The following is a 17,816-nucleotide window of genomic DNA, read 5'->3' as shown; positions in this document are numbered from 1 at the left end:
TCAGCTAGCCTGGATCAGAGCAAACTGAAACCACGTTGGGGCCTGTCCTCTCCTGCTTTGCAATCATCTGGCATTTGATCTCGTGCAGATGAAGCAGGAACTTGCAGCCTGGCCATAAGAAACATCCCTTAGAAACCTGAATCTTAAAGTGGACTTAGGACAGCTGAGACATGTACCTAGAAACAGAAGTAACTGATGCCTTGCAACAGCCAACAGAAAACTTTCTTATGCGTATTTTTCTTAACTATGTGATCTCATATGGTTTTAATTACTTGATGTAAGTGTTCCAATTTTATTTTGGTATTTCTTTGTCCAGTTTTCACCAAAAATAGGAAATATGCAAAGGCAAGATTTTAAACTCAAATCACAATTCAAAACTTTTGGTGTTTGTCTGAAACTCATCTGAGCTGCCTGCATGTGTGCCTCTATATTAGTTTTGGCAATACTGTTAAATGAACTTTTTGAATGTAAGATCTTCAATCACTGTTTTAAGATTAAGTAATTGTTATTTGTGAATTATTAAAGGGTTCTAAAATTAAGATCAATTCTCATGAAGGAACAATATACAAGGTAGGACATATTCCCCTCAACACCACTAAGCTTTTGTATTCAGGAGAAACAGAAGCCTATAACCTGCTTGGTTTAAGAGTAGAGCTTGAGCTGGTTGAACACCTGAAAGGGCATAACTCTGGCTTAAATGGGGAATGACCACAAACCACATACATCCTGTTGTGAACACCATTGCCTCCTCTTTTTCCTCTGGCTACATCCAAGTCTTGAATACATATTTCAAGGAAATGTGACCTAAATTCAGATGATTGATCACAATAGCAGTAGAGTAAACTTTCAGTATATCTTCATGTTGACAGTGAACCTGGTATCAAACTTTAACCTGCAGCACTTTGCTTTCCTATAAAATAAAAATATTCCATCTTAAATCACTGCCTTTTCAGAAACCTAAACAAAACCATAAAGACCAACTTTTTTTCCCTTTTGTACTGATTTCCATATAATTCCAAGTTTCTTATCTCTCTTTTCTCATGTACTCCCCCTTACCTTTCCTGATCTCCCAAAAAACCCTGGCAGAATACCAGCAGGTCTGATGGCTTCTTCTGGGCTGGCTGCCATTACCATATTTATGTCCTTCAGGGTTTCTGTGGGACTGATGATGCACAATACATCATTGGGCTGCTGTGACCAAACAAGGTTTGTGTGCTGCAGCTTCCCCCAGCATTTTGCCAGAAGTGCTGAGACCTGTCAAGGGGATGAAGAAAGATGAGTAAATGTTGATGAGGGATGGAGGAATAGTGTTGAAACAGAGTAGATGTTGGGTAGGAGGAGAGGTCTAAAAACAGTGGCAGGGGGAAGAGTTAGTAGGTGTTTCAGAAATATCTGAAATTGAAGGGGAAATAGAAGTATTCTGGTTCAGGATAAGTTCTAAGGAATGGACTATTAGAGGGAAATGAAAATTGCGAATTAAACAGAATAGATGAAAAAGAAAATGTTGAGTTTGTATGGGGAGAATGATGATGCTCCACCCAGCACAGGATGATGATGATGAAGAAGAATCTTCCTTAAGATTTACCAAAATAAGCATTTTTGTTTCTGTGCCTTTGGCTGAACTGAACTCTACTTTCCAGCCTTTGTGAAAAGCCTGTGCCTTGCTGTGTGCATTGCTGAATGAGCATTAACCAATGTACAATGAGGATTATGTCTACAAGGCAGCATAGGATGCCATGGGTGAGCCTTGCAGTGATGCTCTAACTGTGTGTTGGGAGAACAATGGGCTGTGCTGCCTGCCCCTTACCTCACTGCCAGCAGAGGAAGACCTGGCTTCATGAACTGACATGTGTGACTTGGGAGACATCAGCTTGAACAGCTGGGCAATCAGTGTCACAAACACACTGGAGAGTGTGTCTGCCTTGATACACACCACTGGGTTCCACCGATCCCATGCTCTTATGATATGTGTAGGAACAGGATTTGCACACAATATGCCTACAGAAATGCCATTCTAAAATTAGCAATAAATTATGTCAAGCTCTGTGCATGATATATGCCAGTTTCTTACAAGAAACACCATTAACTTAAATTTTAGGTTGTTAAACTTCATTTAGCACCATCGTACCCTGTAAAAATTCAAGGCTGCTAATACAGTCACTCAGCTCACTATTCCAGTCTCCCCTCTCAGTCTCACCTCTTAACTCTTTATCATAATGAGCTGTTTCTTTGAAGAATGGTCGTGGGAGATGCATGACAACCCGAAATATACATAAATAAAAGTTTTGGAAGATGAGGCAGAGGGGTCTCTCCCTTTTATATTACAGCCTCATTGCTTCACTGAGACTACGGCAAGTGTAATCTCTGCCTACATAAAAGCTGGCTTTTCCCCTAAAGATTTTCCCAGTGACTCAATTTGATTGTTTTGAATCAAGGACATTAATTTGAATTTGAATTTGAATTTCAGGATTTCCAAAGTGTCAAAGGCTTAACATTTTGCCAAAGTGCATATATTTACAACTAAGACCTTGGAAGAGTGGATAAGGTAAAAGCAGTAAACATACAGAAATTAGTCTGGACAAGTTATCAACAATGGGACTATATTTTAAAATATTTCCTCTATGCAAGTTAATAAAAACAAAGCTTAAGTAATGAATACTTAAAATAACTATTATTGCTTTTGACTTATTTGCCATCAGATGTGCTCCCTAAAACTGTATAGAGAATCCTGAGCAAATGGAAGTGTGACTGAAGACCATATACAAATTACCTGCCATCTACCTTGCAAAGGGAATATTAGCAGCAAGGACTCAACTCATGGGTATATCCTTCAATTAACTTGACTACACACACTGGTCATGTGCTCATCCTGACACCCCCATCCACTGTTTTTTTAATTCACTAAAACACCCTCAGTGAGCTTAGCTGTATCTGGCAAACTCTTCAGTCTGGTCCATAATGCAAAGAAGTTCAGAAAATTGAAACTCTATTCATCAAAATGTGAAATGGTTTAAATATCTGGGTTTTTTCAGTGGCATGTTTCAGAGCAGACCTAACTCCAGCTGTGTGAACACTGCCTTGGTTTTGATTATGCAATGCATATTACTAACTAGATTGTGATTATAATGTATGTATATACATGAAATACAAAGGTTGTATGAAGACTTACAAAATTTTCAGCACTCATGCTGAAATTACAAATGCCCTGTTATTTTCCTCATTATGTTCATAATTCTTTAGCTGACTAAATGTCCCTTCTCACATACTTTCATTTATTCTTCTCCTCAAATCTTAAGATGACCAGTTTAAAAATGTAAAAAACTAGAATATAGAAACTTAGAGTCTTAATGCCTGAATGCAGTCCAGAATTTCACATCACGTTAAGGATGTTGTTAAAACAATTACAAAGTTGTTTTTAAAATAATGGGCACTGTTGTGCTACCCTTTCTAGCTGAGACATGCAGGTCCTGTGATAATTGTACTTGCTTTTTTGGCTCTTGCAAATTAACACAAACATCTTGCTGGTTAATATAAAGGCTTTTATCTTCCCTCCAAAATTTCTATCTTTATTGGATTCACATCTGTAGTTTTATTTAATGTGAACCAGATGTTGAAATCAAGGCAATATTTACTAAGATACTTGCACTGAAGAAGGCATGCTACGGAGTGTTGTGCCAGTTCCCTGGGTGTCAAGCAAAAATTAAGTTTTCTGAAGGTTTTTCTGTTTGTCTAATTAGAACCAAACTTTCTAATCAATAACTTTCAAAGTTCAAACTCCAGAAGCAAAAATAAATGGGAAAATGTACTAGAATTCCACAAGCTGTTGTACTTCATGCATAAAACATTGTGTTTTTGTTAAAATTGTGGGATTTTAGTGCACCACTGTAAAATCCACCAAGGCATGGCTGGAGAATACATGCAATGGGATGATGCTGGGAAGACAGCAGACAGCAGAGAGCAGAATGCACTCTTAGAATCAGAAATCAAAGCTAGCAATGAGGGTTGAAGCTGGGAGATGCAGTGCTGCCACTGAGCAGCTGGCTGGTGGTGTCCTGTCTCCAGGAGAGACAGTAGCTCCTGATGTGGGCCAAGTTTCAAGTCAGAGGGAGCTCAGATCTGCTGCTTCTCTAGAGATGTCAATATCTTTCCATGCTCTCTGCAATATGTGCATGCCAGACTTGTTTAAAATGCATCTGGTCTGTTTTAAATGCTGTTTTAAATACTGAATCAGATAAGTGTTCATTTTTTTTTGTCATTGTTTGCATATAGGGCACTAAGTAGCATACCAGGAAGGTATGAGATGTCAGAAGAACAAAATCTATGAGACAGAGTAGATGAAGATGTATTTAGTATATATTTAGTATATATTTTCCTTAGCCTCTATTTTTCTGTGCAAACTCATTATTCACTTAAAGGAGAGGCACCGCCAGTCTTTCGTCCTCATGAGCTGGAACATTTTGCTCTTGCAGCATAATCAGATTTTCCAAGCAAAACTCCTGGTTACTTCACTCACATTTATGCAGCTGTAGAAGGCCTTGGCAAAATTCAAGCACTGCAGAGCATGGTAACATTTCAAATTATAAAACCTAAAATGATAACATGTACTTAATTTTAAAGACCAAATTTAAAAAAATTATGTTGTGTCTACAAAATATGCATACAGGTAACTGATTGCATCTTTCATGTATTGAATGTACAGTCTAAAGCAGTGGAAAGAGTACCTGAAACAGTGATATCCAGAATCTCAATGGATCATATCCTGCATGCTTTCATTTCCTGGCAAGTTTGGGCTGTGTTTTGCAAGCTCAAAGGTCTAAGATCAAATTAAGATCAAAATGCTTATGATCAAATCTTTACAAAAAAATGAAGTGTGAATGATAAACATGAAATAAAAGACTTTAAAAAAATCTGTGTAGTAAATAATGTTTTTAAATATACATTTATTTATGCAGTTGGTTGGGACTTTGTGTTAAAATAGCTAAATAAATAAAACAGAGTGGCACTGCATGTTTTGTAGTAAAGTATAGCAGTAGGTTCAAAACAACATGGTGAATGCAATCCTGGTTTTGGTGGGACCTTGTTTCAGTTACATGGTAAAGACATAGTTACAAGTTACAGATTGCTCTTATATTAATCCCACCTTGGTACCAGGCACAGAATTTCTCTGTGCATCATTTCCTTTCACACCAGTTCTCCTGTCCATCCCTGATTTGTTCTGCTTAGTATGGATATTTCTTCTGTGCGAGATCCAAATGCAAATCCATAAGTCATAGTTTCTGAGGTATAACTACATTTCTACCATTGACTTCCTCAGTCATTCACCCCTCCCTTACCTTCCACACCTGTAAAATAGGGACAGAGACCTATATGCAAGGAGGTTGCACAGTTTTCTTATAGTGTTAATCACTACAGTGACTCTATGAATGTTTATAAAATGCTTTGAAGATGGAAACTGCCAAATAAGCTAGGGATGATTATTATAAGCTAATGAATAAATTTTAACATGTATTTGATTGCCAGGTAATTCAGAAGGGAATCACCAACCCTACCCTCTCTTCGAAGAAGAAAAGTTGACAGTCAGCTAGTTGCTAATTAGCACTCAACTGAAATGCCTCCGAAGCTGAGTGCTCCCAGTTGAGTCCTTTAAAAAGTAATCTTTCAACTAATTGAAATATGCTGAAAGTTGAGCAGTGGGTGAGGTGTGTAACAGGTAAATCGGTATGGTGGAGTTGGTTATGTAGAAGGAATACTAAGATTTTCCAGGTAGGAAAAGCCAGCCAAAATGAACATCTCTGGTGAATCACTAGCCAAAGTGAGAATCTCTTTTTCATATTCACATATCTGTTCTAAAACCCAGGTTAGGGAGGAAGGGTTGCTTAAAGAGTGTGTTGAAGTCTAGTGTTGTTTATTTCTTACCAGATTAAAGGGTAGTTATCATGATTTTTGCTTTGGATTGAGACTAAAAATATTTGAAATAAAACATTGCCTAATACATTAAAGCTGAGCGACTGTGCCACCTGCATTTAATTCCTATTTAGCTTGTCTGTAAGGGAAACTAGAATATCAGAAAGGAGCTCAGATGCTTCAAGCCCTTTCCTCCCTCCTGACCTGTCTGATGTTTTGCTGGAGGGTCAGTCTGCCAGACCATAGTCTGCTCCTGCAGCCTCCCCCACTTCTTTGGAGATTTTTTTTTGGCTGTCTGCCAATGCTATAAACCGCAGCACTGTCTTCTCTGCTGCTGAAGGCTGTTTTCTCCCTCAGCCACTGGGAGATGGCTGCAAAAGGCAAATTACAGGAATTTCATCCCTTTCTTTCCCCTGTTTGGCTGCTCTAGATTCACCATCCTCAGCATCGCTTCTTCATACTTTCTTCAGGGAAAACACTCCCAGCAAAACCTGCTGAGCACTTTGAGTGGAGAACCTCAGTTGTTTCAAACAGTCCTTCCCAGCATCAGTCTCCAGTGATAATCCACCCCAAACTCCAGCAGCATGTAGCCTCAGGCAGGGGTGGGGGTGGGGAAACCCAATATGTAAGAGTGGGAAGCTACCAAGGCAATGGTAAAGGAATTCTGCTCCAAAAGGGACTATGGGCAGGGCTGTGCAATATGGAGGAAAAGGGGAGATGGAACAAAACAAGACATAAGTGTTCTTGAAGCTGCTGGATTTTTGAAAGCAGACTTCATTGTGTCCTCAGAGATACAACAAAAACCGAGGTATAGTAAATCTCTTTGCTTTTTTACTGTACTGGAAGATGCTGTCAATGGACAGATATTCCTTGGTCTCCTGAAGCTGTTGTAGCCTAGAGAAGCTTCCCTGGAGGTCAAGAGCTGAATATATCACACTTTAGACCTCATACTCTCCTCCCAGCACCTATTTCCCTTAACAGTAGTCCTCCTCATACGGTCACAAAGTACTTTGCAGTTACAGTGCCCAGGTGTGATGCTGGGTAGGTGGAGGTTGCCCAAATCCACTGTCCACTCAGGTGCTACACTGACAGTGAGGTGAGGAGCAAAATGAAGCCACTTAGGCTTAAAGCAAGAGTCTCCTGTGAGCTGAGGAGCTGGACTGCAGCTGGGAGTGCCTACAGACCTGTATCCCACTGCAATGGCACAAAGGGAGGACACTTAAAACACACAGCATTGGCTTACCACAGCTTAATCAGAGAGATGGTAAGTCAGTTTGTCTGCTCTATCTTGGTGGGTTTAAAAGGCTAATCAATGTAACATCAAGGTAAGATTTTCACCATTTCAAGTGTGTTCCACATTTGCTTCCCCTGCTCTGTCTCCTTCAGGTACTGTGCAGGTACTGGATGAGTAAAGCAGACAGACTGCTCAGTCAGGCATGGGCAGGTTGCTCAAAGACTGCTTTCAGCTGAGCATTCATAAAGTTTCCAGACAAAATTAAATATGCATTTTGATTGAGGACAAAGATGTTGTGTACATTGAAGAACTCAAAAACATTCAAAATCCCTTCTGTGTTATCATCAATTTAGAAGTACTTCTAGCATCACTAGTGAGTGCTGGAGCTGTAAGTCTAATTTACTAGGATTAAATAGGGGAAGAGAATTCTTAGAATTTTCATTTGTATTGAATTATAATTATATGTAATTTATGCAAGGTAGGCTTGAGTCTGCAAAAAGCCTGAAGCATTTAAAAGATGTGAACTCCTCTTGCCACTACTGAAATACAGTAGTTTTGGCGGCTCCTACTTATGGATTTTTTAAAAACCCTTCTGATAAAAACAATAATGTCATTCATTAATGACAGAAAATGAAAATTATTGCAACAAAAATAAAAGGTGATATACATGAAAACAGTCTGGAAGTGTACACTGGGCTCATTAATTGTTTTTAACAATGGATTGAACAGATTTATTTTGTTTCTTCTCCACAAATTATCTTTGAAAGGACACTGTTTTCTGGAATATATTTTTCTTTCGATGTACTAATATTTAATGCAAACAAATTACAGGTTCTACTTTTGCTATAAATTGCAAGCATGTGGTACACTCTATTCTATAGCTGTAGAAATGAATGGAAGTAACCTGAAGCCTTTCAAAATCTGTGTTTGAGCTGTGCAGTTGAGTATGTGTTACAGATGGTTGGGTATTGCTGGTGGTTCTTCATTGTGCATCCCAGCTTTTGATAAGCATATTTTATTTAGTCATTCTTGAGCATTCACAGGAAAACAGTTTTGTTCTTTTACCTAAGGCCACTCCATGAGAAGTCTTCAGTACTATTTGTCTTTTGTATAAACAAAGGATAGTTTGAAAATGTAGTATTGTTAGTTTAAAAAAAAAAAACACATCTTGTTTACTTGAGCATTCTCAATATTCAAGTACTTGTAGGTTTTATCTCTTCATATGCTATGTGTCTTTAGATCAGTCTCTCCTTTACTGTCTTTCAACAGCTACAAACCACCTTAAATGTATCCTGGTAAACCTGATTTTTGACAGAGACTGAAAAGTCAACACATACTAGGGATAAATACAGCAATTACACCTATTTTCACCTATATCACTTTTCTACATTATTATTATTATTGTTATTATTACTAAGCAGTTATTAAAAATAGTGCAGCCTTCAGAGCTGCTTTGATTGTCAGCCTGGCAAGGCGAGGGCTGCTTTGGGCAGGGCTGTGTTCCAGCGGCGTGCTGGGGCAGTGGCAGCACAGGAGCCCTCCCGGTGCAGGCTGGGCAGGACCCCCTGTGCCAGGTGCTCCAGCATGGACAGATGAACAAATTGCTCTGGTTCATCCTTTCTTGCTCCCTGCTTTTGTCCTGGAAGTTTCTGCTATTGGTTTTTGGTCCTTCTACTGTAGTGCAACTTGGCTACTCGGAGGTGCTGCAGGTATCACAAAGGCGGGTGCAGAGACAGGCTGCATGCACCCCTCTGCTCCACCAGACCCATGCTTTCCCCTGAAATGAAGGGGAATTTTCCTCCTGAGCTGTCAGTGCGAGTCCTTCACTTGCGTGAGTCCTTCTGTTTCTGCCCAGGAGAGGGCAATCCAGCACCCAGGCAGCAGCCAGATTATCCCAGCCCTCCTCTGGGGTGCCCAAGGGCCATGTGCTGGTTAGTGCCTCACCAGAGGGACACAAAACGTCGCTCTGTGTTGGCTGGTGGGTCTTATTGAACACTTCCAGCCAGCTGGGAATCACAAGCCTGTGTCCTGGTCCCTCTCTGCTCTGGTTCCTTGTTTCGTGCTCATGTGCAGCATTCAGGCAGGGCTAGGGTAAGCCAATGTACTCTCCAGGTTTGGGGACTGGGAAACCAAGGATATGTTCCAATACTTCCTTTCTGGCCTCCAGGTGCTGGTGTAAGTCTCACCACCTTGAGATGCAGCAGGATTTGCATGTGCATACGCCTATGTAAAGACAACTCTGCACACACTTTCCTCATCTGTTGGTAGCCATGCCTGTGCACAGGCACAGGAACAGACTCAGATTTTCAGATTTGGGAAGACTAGACTCTTACTCTTGTTTTCCTCTACCTCTTTTTTTCCTCTACTCACATTAAACTTGTTTTCCAGGTTAAGGAGTTTATTGACTGCCCTAAATCTTGGGCCAGATATTTGCCTTTGACCCCTGGGCCGCTTTGGGTAGCATCTTGATACCAATGGTGCAGTGCGTTTGGAGCAGCCCAGGCTGCCTGCATGCCCCCTACCCACACCCCCAGAGCACACACAAAACTTAAAAGGCAGCAGATCCAAGTGGGAATCGAGATTACACTGTCAGGATCCCTGTAACTTTATGTTCCTTTGATTCTGCCTTCTATTTTACTGTTCTGCACATCACACTAGTCTAGATGATAACAGGCAACTGGAAGAGCTGCCGGAGCCTGTAATTAGCAGGCTCCTACCCTGGGACTCGGTTCTTGCTGGTGGGCTGTAGGTGTGGGATAATTTGCCAGTTAATCAATAGGAATTATTAAAATATCACTGCATATTTTTGCTTTGTGCTGGACCCATACACAGAAGCTCTTTTAAGGGGGTTGAGGGGAGTATCTCGGGTTTCTACTCATGAGAGCAAATCCTACTGCTCCTTCCTTTCCCACCACCTCAGCCAAAATAAAAATACTAATAGACTTGCCATGTTTAACTTCAGTGAAACAGTGAATTTTAGTTTAATCAAAAAGTCCTTTAAAACAGAAATAACTTACAAGTTATGAAAAATTCCACCATTTTAATTACAGAGAGCAGTGTGTCCTCTCTTAGGCAGATATATTATATTTTGGATTTGCTTTGCAAAGAAGGTAAAATCCATAAGCTGGCAGATTTCTGGTTGGGTTTTTTGACATTTTTAAAAGTATATCATACTTTGGTTATAAATAATGTATTTATTAGTGCTGTAACTCTATTTTTGCTGGTCATTTGGGTTTTAGGTTTTAAGGTAGCCTTGTTGGGATCTTTTAGAATACAAGGTAGATGCATAAAAGTTTTCTTGTAGGTGTGTAGCCATGTTACAGGCTTTCCATGGGGTCAGCAAACCCTGGCAGAGCGCTGTCACAGTCACTGCAGCATTGCTGAGCCAAACATTGCACATGCTATTTATTAAACTCAGCACCTCCAGTAATGCTACTGGAGTGGCAGTGTAGTATTGCTACATAGCTGGGGTACTCTTAAAGAGAGAAGTGACATTCCTCATGTATTATCTGTTGTCTCTGTGTTTAGTGACAGAAGCTGTGGGAAGTCTATAAAAACAGCTCAATACGTCACTTCTTATGGAAACTGTTATTCCATAAGAACATTCAGAAATAGTTTTGCTAAACAACTACTGGTAGAGGAAAGATAAATTATGATTCTGTTCGGTGGTCAGTAGAATATAAAGTATGAAATGTCATATTTTATCCTGAAAAGAGAGGTCAGACTTTCCAGAATTAGCCACGTGCCAGTGAAAATAAGAATTTTTCAAATATGTCTTAGAATATTCCTACATTCAGTCAGATTTGCATTAAATTTTTGACCCTGAGTAAAGCCATACCATACTCAAATATTTTTTGGGATTATTACAAAAATTTAGAAAAAGTAATGGTGTGTGCCTTGATTTCCCCATCTGTGAAATGGGTGATCCCGCAGCGTTCATGCAGAGCACTCCGACTGAGAACCGTTGTGGCTGCAGCTCATTGTTATTCTCTTAATCATATTAGTTAACTAAATCTGTTCCTAGAGTGGTTCCATTTGCTTGAATGAATTTACATGAGAGATTAATTCAGCGCTGTTTATTGTTGTTTTTACATTTATTCAGTACTGTAAATAATGCCTGATACTTTACAGCTGTGTATGAGGACACAGCCTGTGCTTCGGGGACTTTTTCATACAGGTAATTTGAAGGCTCCCCTCCTAGACCTTGCACTTTCCCATTGAGCACATGAGCCCATTTTGTTTATTCTATATTTTTAGGACTTTTTGTTCACGTGGTGTCCGCTCCCAGCACTTTCCTGCAAGTATGGATTCAACAGATAAAGTTCATCCCTCACCTCCAAGGGGTGATCTCCTCCCCTTGCCCTCCCCTCCTCCCTCGGGACCCCCCTCCGAATGTTAGATATTCACTGGCAACGCTCTCTAACCGCGACTGGATTTATGCCCAGCAATGATCCTAAAAGCTGGGAGCAGTCTCCCACCTAGCTGCCGACGCCTTTACTCCGGACAGCGGCGTCTAAAACGACCCATTTGTGTTCGGCTGACCCCCGCCGAAGGGCACCGCCGCTGCTCGTCCGGGGGTCCCGCTCTGCCACCCGCCCCTTTGTGCTTTCCCATTTTCCGGGAGGTTTCTGCGGCTGCATCCGAGTGCTCTCCATTGTGCGAAGTGTGGCGTGCGGGGCTATTTCTTTGTGCCGGCCGCCCTCCCCGCCGTGCCCCGGGCGCGGCCCCGGGCGGGCAGCGCGGAGCGGCCGCCCCGGGCGGGCAGCGGGCGCTGCGGGAGCCGTCGGGCGCGGGGAGCGGCGGCTGCCCGCGGCGGGATGGCCGTGGCCTGTGTTTATGTATTTTGTATAATCACATTTCTGACATTACCCGCGGGGTGATTGGCTCAGGCAGCTTTTAAACCACCTATATGCTAACGAGCCCGCCGCGGCTCCGGCGGGGGCCTGCGGGGGGACAGCGAACCCCAACCCGCACCTCTGCCAGGCGGGGAGCGGGGGATGGCATTTCTGAACTAGTCGGCAGCGCGGACAGGAAATGACCCCTCCAGAAACTGCTGCTTTAAAACCGAGCGGCGGTGCCTGAAGCTATCCAGCCTCCCTCTCCGTGTCTGGAGCCTGTGCGCTCCCGCTCCCCCCACCCCCCCGCCCGTCTCCGCCGGAGCGGGCTCCCACAGCAGTCCCCAGCCAGTGCGTGCAGCCTCGATGTGTGTGTGTGTGTGCGCGCCGCTACTTTGTACTGTGAAGAACACACAGCCCATGTGCTCTGTATGGATGTTGATGATACTCTGTGTAGCTTGAATCTCTGCAAGCAGGCAAGATGTCCAGCACACCACATGACCCTTTCTATTCTTCTCCTTTTGGCCCATTTTATAGGAGACACACACCATACATGGTGCAACCAGAGTACCGAATATATGAAATGAACAAGAGGCTGCAGTCGCGGACGGAGGTAAGTCCCCCAGCCTTGTTTTCCTGTGCATGGACCGTGGTAGGTTTCAGCCCGAATTCCAGCTGAAGCGTCCCACTAGACAGTACAGTATATGCAGGCATGAACCCTAATTAATTTAGTAGTTTAATTGGGTAATCCCTCATTATGTTTCCACGCAGAGCAACTCTTTGAGGAGATACCAGCTTAGGCTGAAATCATGAAATTACAGTACAGCACTTCAGGATTGATTATAACGCTGGTCACAGGAAATTTCTTTGCCTTAGTGTGTTGTTTGCTCAGGATCCGTCCTGCTGGCATTTGCAGCTATAATATTGCAAAGTATTGCTTCGGCTTTTGCACAAAATTAATTCTGGAATGTTGCAGGTTTAGGGGGAGAGACGAACATTTCTTTGGTTTTGTTCTGTAAACTCGTTAAAATGAAAAATGGATGATAACTGAAAAGAGGAGCGGAGTTTAAAAACTTATTCCTAGACTACTCTTAAAGAACACATGTTTGGGACAACTGACAAGAGAAATTTGTGTTTACATTTAGAATGCTGTTGCTTTTTGCAAGAGAGATGGTCAGTTCACTACTTTATCATATAGCTGTCAAAAGTACCCAGTAATGTAAACTACATTCACTGTGGGTTATGCTTTGTAAAATGTGTTAGTGGTTTATACACCCTGGCTTCAAAATCCAGACCAGCCACTGCAAAGAACATGCTGATTGGGAGGGGGAATTGCTTTTGTCATTAGAAAAAAAATTAAAATCGTGGGGGTTGCATCTTGTTTATGTGGTTAAGTAAAGCACACTTTTCAAGTCTAATGAAGTGAAAGTGAATCAGATTGCATTTCTGTCCATGTGTCTGTGTTTGTGCAGCAAACATTCTTGGTGCTGCAATTTTTCATAGTAGTCTATTAGTGGTGCCCTGAAAAGACTTTTAAAAAGTATGAATCTTTTATAGTAAATGGCTTTATATAGTGGCAAATATCTGCCAGGTTTGTGAAACGCAGTGTGGTGAAGGATCTCAGGATGATCTGTTTGTTGCATTGTGATTCTTTAAGATAACATAAGGTTATCATAAAATAAAACACACATGCCTGAATTGTCAGCTAAGCCATGGAGAATCTGTGACGTTTAATGTATATGATACAGCTAACGAGATGTGACCTGCTTTCTGATTGGGTACCGCCACGGGGTAACTGCTTTTCTATCACTGTTACCACTGCCGGGCTGGAAACGTTGCTGGGGAGTAACTGGTGATGCACTTTGTGCTGGCTAAAAACTCCAAGTAGCTCTTTGCTCCCAAAATCATGGCAAGTGTTTGTCCCTAAGTTGTTGGCTGCAGAGGGGTTGCTGCCATTTAGAACGAGGGTTTGTTTGCTACTGCTTGTTTGTTACTGTCTTGCAACTCTGTTCCTTGCATTCCTGTACATGTTCATGTAATAATTTATAGACGTTTTCAAGTGAGAAAAGCATATATGTATCACTGAATGATTTCTTCCAGGTTTTATGTACAACCTGCTCTAAAAAATGTCAGCACTAACTTAGCCTTTTTACATATGATTTTAGTGGTACTTTTAATACTTGACCAGTTCCTGATTGTAGCTCCTTTAAGGATGTTACACTAGCAAAGTTTCTGAGTTACTTGTGAAACAGCTTTCCCCTCCTTTGTTGCTGAGGTATGCCGAATTAAACTTCAGCACCTTTAATTGCTATTTTTGCTGTGCAAATTTATATGGATTGTTGTGGGCAAAAAGCAATAACCCACTCTTTCTTGCTAGGAGTGCCTTGCTAGGTTTAAGCAGCATTTTACTTTAACAGTCAGTATTTAGTTAATGAAGGCCTTATGCTCCAGCATTTCTTTTATTTGCTCAGAATAAAAATTCTTTTGCTTTGTGATTGTTCAATGTTTACATTCTGGTTCTCTGTTTTTTTCAGTTTATGAGCTCTGTGCTGTAAGCATTGTTGTTCATTGAAATGTGGTTTTTAGTTAACTCCAGTTCATCTCATTCATCTTCCAATAAAAAACATCTCCCTAATAAACAAACAAAAAATATTAAACTAATTTCCTGGGACACTAGAGTGACCAGGTGTGGCCAGTGTATCCCGCTTCTTGGGCAGATCAGAAAGTGGAAGTTTCACATTAATTTTATGCACTTCCAAGCATGTTTGGGATTGGTAGGTGAAGGCTTCTGGAGCATGCATAACTAGCTCTAAATTTTTTGAATCCAGAGCCTGGTGTGTCATGGAAGGAATGTGCTTATGCTGTGGGTGATACAGGCTTGCAGCATGAACGTTTCTCTTCGGGCAGTCTTTGGAATAATGTAGGCACTGGTCTCTGAAGGAGGCTGCTTGTGCTCTGTGAGCCCCAGGGGGTAGGTGAGCACAGGCAAAGCAGCTTAAGGCGAAAGGAATTACAAAGAAACTCTCCAAAAGACTGGGGGTAGCAAGCTGGCAGATTCCACATGGACCCAACTTGTGCAGAGAGACAGTGGTAAATGATGATGCATTAAAAAAATGGGAAGCTACAGCCATTTTCCCACATATATCCATGGAAAGCCTTTGGGATTTTTCTGGTTTCATAAAATGTAAAAATGTTCTTAATAACCCTGTAGAGTCAGATTCTCTACTGTCCCTTGCAGAGGTGGAAGTTCCAAGGTAGAGCAAAACATACATAATTTAATAAAGTTGTACAGAGAATGGATGGAGAGCCTATGGAAGGAGCATCTGTATGTAATGTCTGTCTCCTCTCCCTTCCCGTTGTAGTTCTCCAAAGCTTGCAGGTAGGTGAGAAGTTTAAAAAAAAAAAAATACCAATGAGCTAGCTGAAGCACCATTACTGATCCAGCAGTAACCTACTGTTGCCCTCCCAGCAGTAGGGTTGATGGTTGGGGGAGGTAGAAGTGTTCTCAAAAGGGTTCAGGGCTTGGGGACCCTTCCTGAAAAATCCACTGCTTCCACTCCAGTTTCTGTCAGCATTGGGTGGAAGGGAATAACAGTCAGTGTGAAGGATGTGCTCGGTGTATTAAGCAGACAAAGTATAGAGTGATAAAGAAAGGTCATTTAGATGCAGCATAGCTATCTTTGTTGTTCTTGTTTTCTTTAGGAAGAAATGGAAGTCATGAAAGTAAAGAATTAGCAGCTTTAGTCAGTGCTAGATGTGCAAACTTTTGCTCTCCAAACTTCTTATAACTTTATGGGCTCTTCAGACAGAACCTACAACTGTCTTTTTAAATTCAGGGTCAGTCTTAGGCGAAGAATTCCAATCACACCCAGGCAGGGGGTGGTTTTATGATGTAAGTACTGGCAAAAGTCCACCACCTAGCTAATTCTTATGTGATCTAAAGTAAATTAGGGAGTCTGAGTTACTAAACAGTCTACAGGAAAATTGTACCTTCCTTAAAAGTTATTCAAAGAAACCTAATGTGGTAATACTTTTTTCTAAATTAATACCTGCTTTTTTAATAATACTTTGGGAGCATCCAGTACCATTTTGTAATGCATCATCAATCCCTATTTAAAGAAGTAAAATGAATATTTAAATGTTTAATAATCTCTGGCAGATATAAAGATAAATCTTGCTTACTTCTCTCATAGTTGATTAACTTCTGGTTAAACAAAATGCAGCTGTTTCCTTGCTCTGTGTGTGGTTTTCAGGATTTCATTCCCATTCAGTCATACTTGGTTTATCTTAATTTTTTTATATCTGTGTTAGTTTAACATTTCAAGAAAGGAATCCTGTTGTGGCATAATCAACAGTTTCTGAAGTTCTAGGTAGCAATACACAACATAAGTAAACGTCTCTGTTTTTTATAAAACTTGATGTTTAAAAAGGCATCTCTTTCCCTCTTTGATGTTGTAAATCCTTTTCTGTTCTAATTTTTAATCATTTGAAATTGCTTACATTTAAAAGAAAAAAGGTGATTATATCTTGTATATAATTATTCAGTAACATTACAGAGTGTTGTGAACAGATCACTTAAAGTTGCTGACAGTTTAAAGTTTGAGGCGTCGCTTTATTGTCAGTAATCAAAGAAATGTATCAATCCTTTTGCTTGTTTATTTAGTCCCCTGTATTGTTAGAACTTTTGTGGATCACAATACATTAAATTCACCTGTATATCTCTCTGTCACTACAAGAGATTATGCTTTACATCACCATTGGATGCAACACACAACTCTCCCTCTGGCTAAGAGAGCAGTGTTTTTAAGGGTGACTAGAGACCTTGATTAGTAGCATATTTATTTTAAAGACAATCAGCTTAATCAAATGATATTAAACTCCTATTAAACTGTATAGTGAATTTAACGAAGAAAAATATATAAAGAAAATTAAAAGGAAAATAAAGGAAGTTGTTATGATTATTTAAAAGCTGCTAAATGAACTGGAAGCTTACACAGACATTCATATGCAACCAAATATTTAATGCAAATCAAAGCAAAACAAATTTTCTGCTGTTTAATGAAAGTCTCTTATTTTTCTTTCTCGCATTGCTATCTGATGAAATAATCTTCTTCTTCCTGATGCATTTTTAATAGATTAGTCATAAAAATCTGTTGTGACATCACACTTGTTCTCCTAGCAACTTAGCATGGCAAACAGATCTTCCATATTGTGTACATAAGTCTGTCTAATGAGTTTGTTTTGTTGAGGGGAAAACACATAAACTTCTATTTTAAAGTAATTTTGAGGAAATATTCTTTCACCCATAAATATACTAATACTTAACAATTCTAGAAATATGAGTAAAGAATTTTGAGAGTACTTATGAGCCATGCTTTGCTGAAATGAAAAGGTCAGTGTTAAAAGAAAACCCTTGAATGCCTTTAGGCAGACGCTGACTTCAGAATGGTTCAAGGCTCTTTTTACTGATTTTCTTTTATTTCATACATGTTTTCTATCCGTTAAAAACATTTCAGTTGCAGCTGCTTTCAATTAAAATTGTTGCAAACTAACAATTCTTATGAGGCCAGGGGAGAAAAAAAAGACTCCACTTCCTTTACATGTTGATCCTTAGCTTACGATCAGGGATATCTTGCTGCTCCTGCCCGCCCTCCCCCCTCAAAAAGTCATATAATGGGATGGAAAGTGCACTCATGCTGCACTTGGGGGTAGGGGCTGGTGAGGGTGGAGAAAGAGTCACTGCAAAAGTGTAAGAATGGGTCTCGTATGCAATCACACTGATGCTTACTAGATAATTTTCTATAAAGAAACCTTTTCAACTCTTTTTTCTTTACTCATTAAGC

At 40.6% G+C, this 17,816-nt stretch overlaps 1 protein-coding gene across 24 annotated transcripts in view; it reads left to right on the top strand.

The window, feature by feature from the left end:
* The window catches only part of LDB2 (LIM domain binding 2), a 363,337-nt gene that overhangs the window by 138,461 nt on the left and 207,060 nt on the right, over nucleotides 1-17,816 (top strand). For 9 of the 24 annotated variants that reach the window (XM_085578535.1, XM_085578534.1, XM_085578538.1 and 6 more), the window contains exons 1-2: nucleotides 11,571-11,794; nucleotides 12,511-12,586. In XM_085578535.1, coding sequence (XP_085434661.1) covers nucleotides 11,586-11,794; nucleotides 12,511-12,586 — 285 coding nt within the window. In that variant the 5' untranslated portion in view covers nucleotides 11,571-11,585. Of the gene's footprint in view, nucleotides 1-11,570; nucleotides 11,795-11,902; nucleotides 11,977-12,323; nucleotides 12,587-17,816 lie in introns of those variants that run through there. The other 15 variants (XM_021554349.4, XM_085578539.1, XM_085578550.1 and 12 more) reach the window with 4 other exon arrangements.

Source organism: Lonchura striata, chromosome 4 (genome assembly GCF_050655825.1).
Source record: "Lonchura striata isolate lonStrDom1 chromosome 4, ASM5065582v1, whole genome shotgun sequence".
Taxonomy (NCBI): domain Eukaryota; kingdom Metazoa; phylum Chordata; class Aves; order Passeriformes; family Estrildidae; genus Lonchura; species Lonchura striata.
The sequence above is the reverse complement of the archived record's forward strand: the minus strand, read 5'-3'. Positions and strand labels throughout refer to the sequence as shown.